The sequence below is a fragment of the Mobula hypostoma genome, chromosome 2 (assembly GCF_963921235.1).
Source record: "Mobula hypostoma chromosome 2, sMobHyp1.1, whole genome shotgun sequence".
Classification (NCBI taxonomy): domain Eukaryota; kingdom Metazoa; phylum Chordata; class Chondrichthyes; order Myliobatiformes; family Myliobatidae; genus Mobula; species Mobula hypostoma.
Genome location: NC_086098.1, coordinates 86,126,757 through 86,139,969, shown reverse-complemented (window position 1 = coordinate 86,139,969; position 13,213 = coordinate 86,126,757). Strand labels below are relative to the sequence as shown.

Below are 13,213 nucleotides of genomic sequence, written 5' to 3'. Positions count from 1 at the left end.
CAATCTACATGTAGATTGAAGTCACCCATTATAACTGCTGTTCCTTTATTGCACACATTTCTAATTTCCTGTTTAATACCATCTCCGACCTCACTACTACTGTTAGGTGGCCTGTACACAACTCCCACCAGCGTCTTCTGCCCCTTAGTGTTACGCAGCTCTACCCATATCGATTCCACATTGTGGACAAGATTAAGGAAATTGATAAGAAATATGTTACAGCTCCCTCTGAGGAGTTATATAAACAAAGAACTGAACTTCAAATGGAACACAGTTTATTACTTTCGTCCTCGATTGTAAATCAATTAAAGAAAACAAGAAGTGCATTTTATGTACATAGTGACAAAGTTGGTAAACTGTTGGCTAATCAGTTGAAGACTAATTATACTAAATTTCAAATTAATCAGATTTATAATCAAAATGATCAACTGATACTTGATCATGCTGAGATTAATCAAGCCTTTTTTGATTTTTGTTCCTCCTTGTATCAATCAGAGTCCTTACGAGACTCTAAATATATGAATGACTTTTTAGATAACCTAGATTTCCCTAAGATTTCACAGGATATATCCTCTATGCTAGATACTCCCATTACCACTGATGAGATTAAGAATGTTATCTTTTCTATGAACCTGGGGAAAGCTCCTGGCCCTGATGGGTTTACCGCAGAATTTTATAAATTTTTTGCACCTTCAGTAATCCCTTGGTTTTTTAGGGTTCTGGAGGCTTCATTAAAACTTGGTAAACTTCCCGAATCCTTCTATAGAGCGTCAATTTCTCTAATATTAAAGAAGGATAAAGATCCTGCTCAATGTGCATCTTATAGACCAATATCTTTATTAAATGTTGATTCTAAAATTTTTTCTAAATTATTAGCAAACAGATTAGAAAAAGCACTTCCTTATATTATTTCGGAAGACCAAACGGGTTTTATTAAAGGTCGTTACTCTTTCTATAACATTCGCACACTATTAAATATTGTTTATACTCCTTTACAAAATGTTCCTGAGTGCGTTATTTCTTTAGATGCTGAAAAAGCCTTTGACAGAGTAGAATGGCCTTACTTATTTCAGGTGCTTGAAATGTTTAATTTTAGCTCGAAATTTATATCCTGGATTAAATTGTTATATCATTCTCCTATGGCCTCAGTTCGTACTAACTCTTTAAGTTCACCCTTTTTCCCTCTTTCTCGAGGTACTAGACAAGGTTGTCCTCTTAGTCCTTTATTATTTGACATTGCATTAGAACCTCTTGCAATTGCTATTCGAGAATCTCCAAATATTATTGGGATAACTCGGGGCTTAAAGTCTCATAAAGTATCACTTTATGCTGATGACTTACTTTTATATATTTTTAATCCTCAAAAATCTATCCCTGCTGCTTTAGATTTATTAGCACAATTTAGTCTCTTTTCTGGTTGCAAGTTAAATCTCAGTAAGGGTGAACTTTTCCCGATTAATAAGCAACTTCCCTTGTATCATAACCTTCCGTTTAAATTGATTAATAATTATTTTTCATATCTTGGGATTAAAATTACTTGTAAACACAAAGATCTATTTAAAACTAATTTTTTACCCTTAATTGATCATATTACTCAACTTTCATTTAAATGGTCTCCATTATATTTAACTTTGATCGGTCGTATTAATGCAGTTAAGATGTTTATTCTGCCAAATTTTTTATATATATTTCAGGCATTACCGATTTTTGTTCCAAAATCTTTTTTTGATAAAGTTGACTCTAAAATCTCTTCATTTATTTGGCAAAATAAAAACCCGAGACTGGGTAAAATACATTTACAGAAAGCTAAGAGAGATGGAGGTTTAGCATTACCTAACTTTAGATTCTATTATTGGGCAATTAATATTCGACACATGAAATTTTGGTTACCTGACCAGGATACACTATCCATTCCTAAATGGGTAGCATTGGAATTACAATCTGCTCAAGGTTATGCACTTGGCTCCATTTTAGGTTCTTCTCTTCCTTTTGATTTGAAACGCCACAAACAGGTCTGTAACCCGATAGTTAAATATATCTTACGTATTTGGTTTCAATTCAGAAAATTTTTTGATCTTAACCAATTTGGGCTAGCGATCCCTATTTTAGGTAACATATTTTTTCCTCCCTCCTTCACGGATCGTGCTTTTCAAATTTGGAAGACTAAGGGTATTTCACGGTTTTTGGATTTATTTTTAGATGGTTCCCTTATGTCTTTTGAACAATTATCTAATAAATATAGTTTACCAAGAATACATTTTTTTAGATATCTCCAAGTTAGAAATTTCCCAAGTACTATACTTTCTTCCTTTCCAATGCTCCCTCCTACATATATTTTAGATTCGATAATTAACCTTAATCCATGTCAGAAAGGTGCATCGGCTATTATTTATAATATTATTATGAAACTTAGGAAAGTTCCATTTGATAAGATCAGGTCAGATTGGGAACAGGAATTGGGCTTTATTATTTCGGCGGATGACTGGGTGCAGATTTTACAACTAGTCGATACTTCCTCTATCTGTGCTAAACATTCCCTAATTCAATTTAAAGTTGTTCATAGAGCACGTATGTCCAAAGATAAATTAGCTCGTTTCTATTCTCATATTAATCCTTTTTGTGATAGATGTCAGGGGCAGATAGCCTCTTTAACTCATATGTTTTGGTCCTGTCCTACTCTGGAAACTTTTTGGAGAGACATTTTTAATATTATCTCAAAGGTATTGAATATAGATATCTCTCCTCATCCTATTACTGCTATCTTTGGATTACCTAAAATTTCCAGTAATCTTTCTCCTTCAGCCTGTAGAATGATTGCATTTCTTACTTTAATGGCGAAAAGATGTATTTTACAACATTGGAAAGAGACTAATGCTCCAACTACGTTTTTTTGGTTTTCCCAGACGATATTATGTTTAAATTTGGAGAAAATTAGAAGTAATCTTTATGATTCTTCAGTTAAATTCGATCAGACCTGGAGATCTTTTATTCAACATTTTCATTTAATGTAATTTTTTTTCTCTCGGTCCATATTTATATTCCCTTCTTGTTTTTATTTTTAACTGTTTTTAATGGAGGTCGGGTTTGAGGACATGATTTTAAGTACTTTAACTTTACTTGTTTCCTAGTTAGCCCATTGCTTTGCTTTGCTTTTTAGTTTAGTTGCACGGTGGGGTTTTTTGGGTTTTTTTTTTTCTTTTTCTATTGATATATATAAAAATTAGTATACTATTATATTACCTTGTTATTTTATGTTTAAATTGCACTGTTTGTATTAATTTTTTTCTGTATTAATATTTCCTGTAATATATTATATTCTCACAGTGTATTAGTGCCTATATGGCTTACCTTCTGTGTACTTATTCAATAAAAAGATTTAAAAAGAAAGAAGATATGGTATGGTTGGAATTTGACCTTGTGACAATCCACCTGGGTTTGAAAAGTGTGAGGCTTTATAAAGCATTGGTCAGACCACACTTATGTCTTTATAAGAGCAATTTTGCTCTTGTGTCTTATGACGTTAACAACAGAGGTAACATTGGACTGCTGACTAACCACAGTGCTTGTGTCTTCCAGTTTATTCACGGCTGGTTGATCCTCTCCTCTCTGCTGTTACTTTTTCTCTTCAGCTATATATACCTAGGGTAAGTATTTGCCTTCTGCCATTTTTTTTTCAACTCAGTTTTTGCAGTTTGGTGTAGGTTCCTGTAATAACAGTCAGACCTGTTTTCCCACGCAGTGAAGTGTTTAAGACGTACAATGTGGCCATGGACTACCCAACCCTGATCCTCATCATTTGGAACTTCGGCGTTGTCGGAATGATCTGCATCCACTGGAAGGGTCCCCTGCAGCTGCAGCAGGCTTACCTCATCATGATCAGTGCACTGATGGCCCTGGTCTTCATTAAGTACCTTCCCGAGTGGTCAGCCTGGGTCATTCTCGGTGCAATATCTGTATACGGTATGTGTGCCATCCTCCGCGATGTAGCTCTCAGCTTTTGAAATTGCATTGTAACATCAACACTGCCTAGCATTTAATTAATGCTTCAATTAGGGTAGTTTCAGGCAGAGTTCACAAGAGCAAAGAGCCAGGAATGGACAGAAAGTATGTGTAGTAAGGAAAGAATAAAGAATGATTGGCTTTATTGGTTACATGTACATCAAAACATACAGTGAAATGTGTCAATGACCAACTCAGTCCGAGGATGTGCTAGGGGCAGCCCACAAGTGTCGCCAGGCTTCCAGCATCAACGTGGCATGCCCACAGTTTAATAACCCTAACCCAGGGGTAGGCAACCTACGGCCCGCGGGCCAGATCTGGCTCACAGAGGCAAAATGGTTGCCGACCCCTGCCCGAACCCATATGTCTTTAGAATGTGGGGGGAAACCGGGCACTTGGGTAAAACCCATGTGGTCACGGGGAGAATGTATGAAACCTCACAGACGGCGGCAGGAATCGAACACCGACCGGTGATTCCTGGCACTGCAAAGCAATTGTATGAATTGCTGCTGTATTGTGCCCCCAGCACTGCTGTGAATGCTCAGTGTGAAGTGCTCTATAAATTTAAGACTTCATTGCTAATTTAATGTCTTCATGATTCAAGGTAGCTCACTGTCATTTCCAGTAAACAAGTGGAAAAGAAATTGTTACTCCAGATCCGATGCAGGACAAAAAAAAACACAAAGAACACAATAAATATAAATACATAAGATAGCTTATATACATAGATTGATTGTACATCCATAAAGTGATGGTAGGCACAGAAGTGTCTGTGCATAAGGTGACTGACAGGAAATGATAAAGTAGTGGTGGTTGGGGGTGTGGAAGTGTGGGTTAGTGGGTGGAAATGTTGATCAGCCTCACTGCTTGGCGAAAGTAACTGTTTTTGAGTTTGTTGTCCTGTTGTGGATGCTATGTAGCCCTCCTTCCTGATGGGAGTGGGACAAACAGATCTTGAGCAGGGTGGTGGGATCCTTCGTGATGTTACTGCTCTTTTTCTGCCACCTTTCTGTATCTATGCCCTCGATGGCAGGCAGGCGGATGCGTTGGGCAGCTTTGACTACCCGCTGTGGAGCCTTCCTGTCTGCTGCAGTGCAGTTTCTGTAACCAATTGCAGGCTAAGTAGTAGATTGTACCAACAATAAGTTAGCATCTAGGAATGTGACGAGACCATTGTCAGCAATAGCCTTTAAGCCACATAATTGCAGGTGTTGGTCACAAGCACAATGATGCTAGATGGTTACTGTTTTACTCCAGATCTTATCGCAGTGCTGTGCCCGAAAGGCCCCCTGAGGGTCCTCGTGGAGACGGCCCAGGAGAGGAATGAACCAATATTCCCAGCCTTGATATATTCATGTAAGTCCACTTTTGATTTTCTTGTTCACACTTGGTTGTTAAAGGAAAATTCGCAGACTTGGGGAAGGTTGTGGTCACTAACGGGATAATAAAAACATAAGAAACAGGAACAGGAGTTGGCCATCTGTCCCATCGAGCTTATCTGCCATTCATTAAGATCGTGGCTGATCTATTTGACCTACACACTTGTTCTCCATAACCCTTAATTCCTCTGCTGTGCAAAAATCTGTCTGTCTCTTGCCACACTACCTCTCTGTCCTATGCAAACTAGAAGAGGAGGAATTGGGGGAAGTAAGGTTCTGTGGGGAACAGTGTGATAGTAATGGAGCGGATTGGTGGGACTCGGGTAAGTGCATAGAAGAGTAGCAGCTCCTCTTAGGCATGATAACGGATGTTGGGAATATCAATTTGTTAAACATTGGTGTCATAATGTGTCATAGTGTGACAGTCATCCAAGACAGAAGCAGCTCCAATGGCCCAGTGAGTCCGTGCTGCCTCTCAGTTGCCCATTTACACTAATCCCATTGTATTCTGCCCACATGTCAATGATCTGGATGACAGAATTGTTGGCTTTGTGGCCAAGATTGCAGGCAATACGAAGATCGGTTGAGGGGCTGGTAGTGTTGAGGAAGAATAGAGTCTGTGGAAGGACTTGGACTGATTAGAAGAATGGGTGGAGAGGTGGCAGGTGGAGCATAGTGTACGGAAATGTATCGTCGTACACTTTGGTAGAAGCAATAAAGGCATAGACTATTTTCTAAACTAACAGCACATTCAGAAATTGATGGTGCAAAGGGAGAAGGGAGTTCTTGTGCAGGATTCCCTAAAGGTTAACTTGCAGGTTGAGTTGGTGGTAAGGAAGGCAAATGCAATGTTAGCATTCATCGAGGTCACGTTCAAGTTCGGTTTACTGTCATTGAACCGTAGATAGGCATATTGCCAAACGAAACAGCATTTCTCCAGACCCAGATGCACCACACAGGACATACAACTCTCACACACGACACAAAGTAATATTACCACAAATAGATTAAAAATAATGAAGAACATTTACTGCACTGTACTTCAAGAGGACTAGAATATAAAAGCAAGGATGTAATGCTAGGCTTTAATAAGGCATTGGTCAGACCGCACTTGGAATATTGTGAGCAGTTTTGTATCAAAGAAAGAATGGCCATTGGAGAGGGTTCGGCGAGAGTAATGAGAATGATTCTGAGAATGACAGAGTTAACGTATAAGTACTGTTTGATGGCCCTGGGTCTGTACTCGCTGTAGTTTGGAAGAATGAGGGGGGGATTTCATTGAAAATTATTGAATATTGAAAGGCCGAGGTGTAGTGATGTGGAGAGGATGTTTCCAAGAGGGGACTCTAGCCTCCCAGATGGTCTCAGGGACATCCCTTTAGAACAGAGATGAGGAAGAATTTATTTAGCCAGTGGGTGAGTATGTGGAATTCATTGCAACAGATAACTCTGGAGGCTAAATCATTGGGTATATTTAAAGCAGAGGTTGATAGGTTCTTGATTAGTAATAGTGTCAAAGGTTACGGGGAGACAGAAGCAGCTCCAATGGCCCACCGAGTCCATGCTGCCTCTCAGTTGCCCATTTACACTAACCCCGTTGTATTCTGCCCACATGTCAATGATTTGGATGACAGAATTGTTGGCTTTGTGTCCAAGATTGCAGGCAATACGAAGATAGGTTGAGGGGCTGGTAGTGTTGAGGAAGAATGGAGACTGTGGAAGGACTTAGACTGATTAGAAGAACGGGTGGAGAGGAATAATAAATCAGCCATGATGGAAAGACCTAATTCTACTCTTGTGTCTCCCTAGATTCTGCCACTTGGCTACACATTACGGGCAATTTACTGTGGCAAATTAACATACCGAACAGGAAAGCCAAACATCTGGGGGAACCCATATGGTCACAGCGAGAATGTGTAAAATGCACACAGTGTTGGCGGTCAAGATAGAGTGAAGTCAAGTTTATTGTCATGTTCACAAGAACAGTAAGGTATAGGCACCATGAAAAACTTGTTTGCAGCAGCATCTCAGACATGTAGGTGCAGAGGACACACGGAATCGTAAACCAAGCATCATCATGAGAGGGTATTTGTTGGTGAGGCAACGCGAGATTTAAAAAGAAATTGAGGCCTTTCGGAATTTTTTGGCAGGCTGCAATCATCGCAGTCTTTTACACACTCAGCAGAGACCAATAAAGTGAAGGGAAGCAGAGCAGCCATTGTTAGAGTGGGTTAGTGTTAGAGTGGTCAGGCTCCGGTGAGAACAGGCAGAGGCTAGAGCTCAAGCTTGAGGAGTTAAGAGGTATAACAAGTGTAGGCGGGATGGTCGTTCAAGCAATGAAAAGCTCCTCCTGTGAGATGTGGGATATCAGGGTATCTGGCAGTCTCCTTGATGACTATATCTGCAGGAAGTGCACCCAACTTCAGCTCCTGACTGACCAGCTCAAAGAACTGGAGGCTGGAGCTGAATGTACTTGTACCAGCAGGGAGGCTGAAAACGTCATAGATGAGACTGTAGGGCTTACTTGAAAACAAACCAAAATAGCTGAGCGACTGAGGGCGGAGGCTGGCACTGTATGATGTGCTTCTAAGATAATTAACCTCCAAGTTGAAAGAAGTACGTCTGATCCTTTATTACAAAACCAGCAAAGACGAGCAATCTTATAGCGATAAAAAAAAAAATGAACAAAACTAAAAGCAGCGGTAGAGTGAAATTAATGAAATAAGCGAAATAACAAAGTCAGTGGTCTTAGCTATATTAACCAGTTTAATAGCGTTCCATTTAGCATAATTAGTGATCAATAAAAAAAATACCAAACCGCACCCCCCCCCCCCACGTGACTCACCCCGGCTGTAACTAGACTAAACTGACCTAAAGCCAAAGCATGAATGTGTAACTATATTCATTTGCTTCTACCACACCCCAACCCACGTAACAAAATCCCCATAATAAACACATAACGCAAAATACAACGCAGACAGACAGAAAATAGATACATGGCCCCTTCAAGATAATATTCTCTGGATTACTCCTCATTACACATCCAGTACAGGGCAGAAATAGGATGATGATACAGGTGAATGAGTGGCTGAGGAATTGGCGCTGCGGGCAGGGTTTCAGATTTCTGGATCATTGGGATCTCTCCTGGGGAAGGTTTGACCTGTAGAAAAGGATGGGTTACACCTGAACCTGAGGGGGACTAATATCCTTATGGGCAGGTTTTCTAGACTGGGAGGGTTAAACTAATTCGCCAGGGGGATGGGAACCAGAGTGATACAACTGAGGAAGGGGCAGTTGGTTTCCAAGTAGATGCAGTGTGTAGTAAGACTGTGAAGAAGGACAAGCAGATGTTAGGGCAAAATTATAGTCAGTGGGATGTGTTAATGTGTAACAGAGGGTCAAAATTGAAAAGGGTGATGAATACACGACTAATGGTGTTATAGTTGAATGCACGCAATATACAGAATAAAGTAATTGATCTTGTCGTGCGGTTAGAGATTGGCAGGTATGATGCTGTGGACATCTCTGGGTTGTGGCTGAAAGAAGATCATAACTGGGAGCTTAACATCCAAGGACACACCTTGTATTGAAAGAACAGGCAGGTAGACAGAGGTACTGGGGTGACTTGATAAAAAAAAATGAAATCAAATCCTTAGAAAGAAGTGACATCAGATTGGGAAGATGTAGAATCCTTGTGGGTAGAGTTAACAAACTGCAAGGGTGAAAAGACCCTGTTGGGAGTTACATACAGGCTTCCAAACAGAACCAGGATGTGGGATAGAAATTACAACGGGAGGTAGAAAGGGTATGTCAAAAGGACACTGTTCCGTTAGTCATGGAGAATTTCAATATGCAGGTAGATTGGGAGAATCATGTTGGTGCTGGATCCCTAGGGAGGGAATTTGTACAATGCTTACGAGATGGCTTTTTAGAGCAGCTCATGGTTGAGCCCACTAAGGAAAGGCAGTTCTGGATTGGTTGTTATGTAATGACCCAGATTCAAAGTACATTTGTTATCAGTATTGGGACCGCTTCTTTTCACGTTACGTGTCATTGATTTGGATGATGGAATCAATAGCTTTGTGGCCAGGTTAGCAGATGATTCAAAGATAGGTGGAGGGGCAGTTAGTGTTGAGGAAGGCGCAAGTCTGCAAAAGGACTTTGACAGATTGAAAGAATGGGCAAAGAGGTGGCAGAGGTAACTAGAATATAAAAGCAAGGATGTAATGCTGAATCTTTATAAAGCATCTGTCATATCTGTGATATCTTTCTGGAGGAACATTGTATCATTTTTTAATGTGTGCATTTCTAAATGACGATAAACGAGGACTGAGTGTCCTCATAATCTAATCTAATCTAATCAGACCGCACATGGAGTATTGTGTGCAGTTTATCTAAGAAAAGATGTGCTGGCATTGGATAGGGTCCAGAGAGGTCCATGAAAATGACTTCCGGAACCAAAGGGTTAACGTATGAGGAGCATCTGATGGCTCCGGGCCCGTACTCATTGGAGTTTAGAAGAATGAGGGTGGATATTGAAAGGCCTAGGTAGAGTTGATGTGGAGAGGATGTTTGCTGTAGTGGGGAGTCTCAGACTAGAGGGCATAGCCTTGGAATAGGGATATGTCCATTTAGAACAGAGATAAGGTGGAATTTCTCGAGGCAGAGGGTGGTGAATCTGTGGAGGCCAAGTCATTGAGTAACTTAAAGCAGAGGTTGATAGGTTCTAGATTAGTCAGGATTTCAAAGTTTATGAGGAGAAGGCAGGAGATGGATAATAAGTCAGCCATGATGAAATGACGGAGCAGACTCGATAGACTGACCAGCCTAATTCTGCTCCTATGTCTTGTAGTCCTAATGGTCTTATGGCAGTGTGTATTTACCTGTAATTGGAATTTGCTGTGGTGTGTTGGTCAGGGCAGGGCATACAACAAAAAACAACATTTTACAAATACTATAAAGAATAAAAACTATTAAAAAAAATAAAGATATGTACACAGTTGAAGTCAGAAGTTTACATATACCTTAGCTAAATACATTTAAACTCAGTTTTTCACAATTCCTGACATTTAATCCTAGAAAACGTTCCCTGTCTTAGGTCAGTTAGGATCATTACTTTATTTTAAGAATGTGAAATGTCAGAATAATAGTAGAGAGAATGATTTATTTCAGCTTTTATTACTTCCATCACTTTCCCAGTGGGTCAGAAGTTTACATACACTTCGTTAGTATTTGGTAGCATTGCCTTTGAACTGTTTAACTTGGGTCAAACGTTTTGGGTAGCCCACAAGCTTCTCACAATAAGTTGCTGGGATTTTGTTCCATTCCTCCAGACAGAACTGGTGTAACTGAGCCAGGTTTGTAGGCCTCCTTGCCTGCACACGCCTTTTCAGTTCTGCCCACAGATTTTCTATCGGATTGAGGTCAGAAATTGATGTCAAGTCTGGTTCATCTTTGGGAGCAATTTCCAAATGCCTGAAGGTACCACGTTCATCTGTACAAACAATAGTATGTAAGTATAAACACCATGGGACCATGCGGCCGTCATACCGCTGAGGAAGGAAACGCATTCTGTCTCCCAGAGGTGAACGTACTTTGGCAGGTAAAGTGCAAATCAATCCCAGGACAACAGCAAAGGACCTTGTGAAGATGCTGGAGGAAACAGGTAGACAAGTATCTATATCCACAGTAAAATGAGTCCCATATCGACATAACCTGAAAGGCTGCTCAGCAAGGAAGAAGCCACTGCTCCAAAACCGTCATAAAAAACCCAGACCACAGTTTGCAAGTGGACATGGGGACAAAGATCTTACTTTTTGGAGAAATGTCCTCTGGTCTGATGAAACAAAAATTGAACTGTTTGGCCATAATGACCATCATTCTGTTTGGAGGAAAAAGGGTGAGGCTTGCAAGCCAAAGAACACCATCCCAACCGTGAAGCATGGGGGTGGCAGCATCATGTTGTGGGGGTGCTTTGCTGCAGGAGGGACTGGTGCACTTCACAAAATAGATGGCATCATGAGAAAGGAAAATTATGTGGATATATTGAAGCAACATCTCAAGATGTTGCCAGGAAGTTAAAGCTCGGTCGCAAAAATGGGTCTTCCAAATGGACAATGACCCCAAGCATACCTCCAAAGTTGTGGCAAAATTGCTTAAGGACAACAAAGTCAATGTGTTGGAGTGGCCATCACAAAGCCCTGACCTCAATCCGATAGAAAATTTGTGGGCAGAACCGAAAAAGTGTGTGCGAGCAAGGAGGCCTACAAACCTGACTCAGTTACACCAGTTCAGTCTGGAGGAATAGAACAAAATTACAGCAACTTACTGTGAGAATCTTGTGGAAGGCCACCCAAAACGTTTGACCCAAGTTAAACAATTCAAAGGCAATGCTACCAAATACTAACAAAGTATATGTAAACTTCTGACCCACTGGGAAAGTGATGAAAGAAATAAAAGCTGAAATAAATAATTCTCTCTACTATTATTCTGACATTTCACATTCTTAAAATAAAGTAGTGATCCTAACTGACCTAAGACAGGGAATGTTTTCTAGGATTAAATATCGGAAATTGTGAAACACTGAGGTTAAATCTATTTGGCTAAGGTGTATGTAAACTTCTGACTTCAACTGTAGATAATAAAGGTAGAGATTGAAGGACCGATATGGAATAAAATGGGCATAGATTCATAAATACCAGCATGTATTTACAAAGTAAACAGCATTATAAAAAGTGGTTTAAAGTCTTTACAATGCAGTGCAGTTGATGGAGATAATAGACAGGGACGATTGGTGGGGGCGGGGGGTTGCTATCTAGAGTGGTTGATCACATTAACTTTCTGCAGGAAGAAACTTTTAAGAAGGTGTGAAGTTTTTGTTTTAATAGCCCTATAGCACTTTCTAGAAGGGAGCTTTTGGAAAAGGCACTTTGCTGGGTGGGTAGTGTCTGCAATGATTTATCTTGCCTGCTTCATTGTCCCGGACACATACAAGCGCTGCAGTGATGGTAGACTGCAATACTACCTTTTCCGCTGACCTGACAGTTCGCTGTAGTTTGCATATATTGTGGGAGAACACTACAGACAATGATAGCTGATGTGAGCATGTTGTCTATGATAGCAATGTAGAATTGCACCATTGTGTTCTGGGGAAGTTTATCTTAAACATGAATTGTCCAAAGCCAGTGAGAAGAGGGAGGGAAAACACGAACGAGGGTCTCAGGAGTGGTGAGGCAGCGACCGTATCAGCTGTGCGGCTGTTGATATGCACACTTGGCTGGGAGCTGCTCGTCCTTTGGTGAACATGATAATAACTAAACAAAACTGCTTCTTTGGGTTGTGCTTTGAAGTGTGGATTAATGACCCAGTCTGAAGATGATTAAAGATTAGTTTTTATTTGTCAAATGTACATCGGAACATCAAAACAAACATACAGTGAAATACATCGTTTGCGTCAACAATCAAAAGTCTGAGGTTGTGTTGGGGGCAGCCCGCGCAAATATAACATGCCCACAACTTAACTAACGCTAACCTGTACATTGGGAGCGTGCGGAGGAAACCCACACGGTCACAGGGAGAATGTACAAACTCTTTACAGACAGTGGCGGGATTAGAACCCTGATCGATCGCTAGCACTGTAAAGTGCTATGCTAACCGCAATGCTGCCACGCTGGCCAGTGGAATACAGTGGAATCTATTTACAATCTACAGTAGAATAGGACTAATCTGGGATTTCCAAGGTGCTATCCGTGGGAGAGCCAGGTCACAGTCTGTCCTGTGTAGATTGGTATAACAGGAAATCAGATTAAATTTGCCTTGAGCCAAACAAGTGGACA

At 40.5% G+C, this 13,213-nt stretch overlaps 1 protein-coding gene across 3 annotated transcripts in view; it reads left to right on the top strand.

Annotated features, from left to right (window-relative positions):
• psen2 (presenilin 2) overlaps positions 1–13,213 on the top strand; it is a 45,049-nt gene that overhangs the window by 17,930 nt on the left and 13,906 nt on the right. For all 3 annotated transcript variants that reach the window (XM_063039825.1, XM_063039833.1, XM_063039831.1), the window contains exons 5-7: positions 3,577–3,644; positions 3,740–3,960; positions 5,257–5,355. In XM_063039825.1, coding sequence (XP_062895895.1) covers positions 3,577–3,644; positions 3,740–3,960; positions 5,257–5,355 — 388 coding nt within the window. The remainder of the gene's footprint in view (positions 1–3,576; positions 3,645–3,739; positions 3,961–5,256; positions 5,356–13,213) is intronic.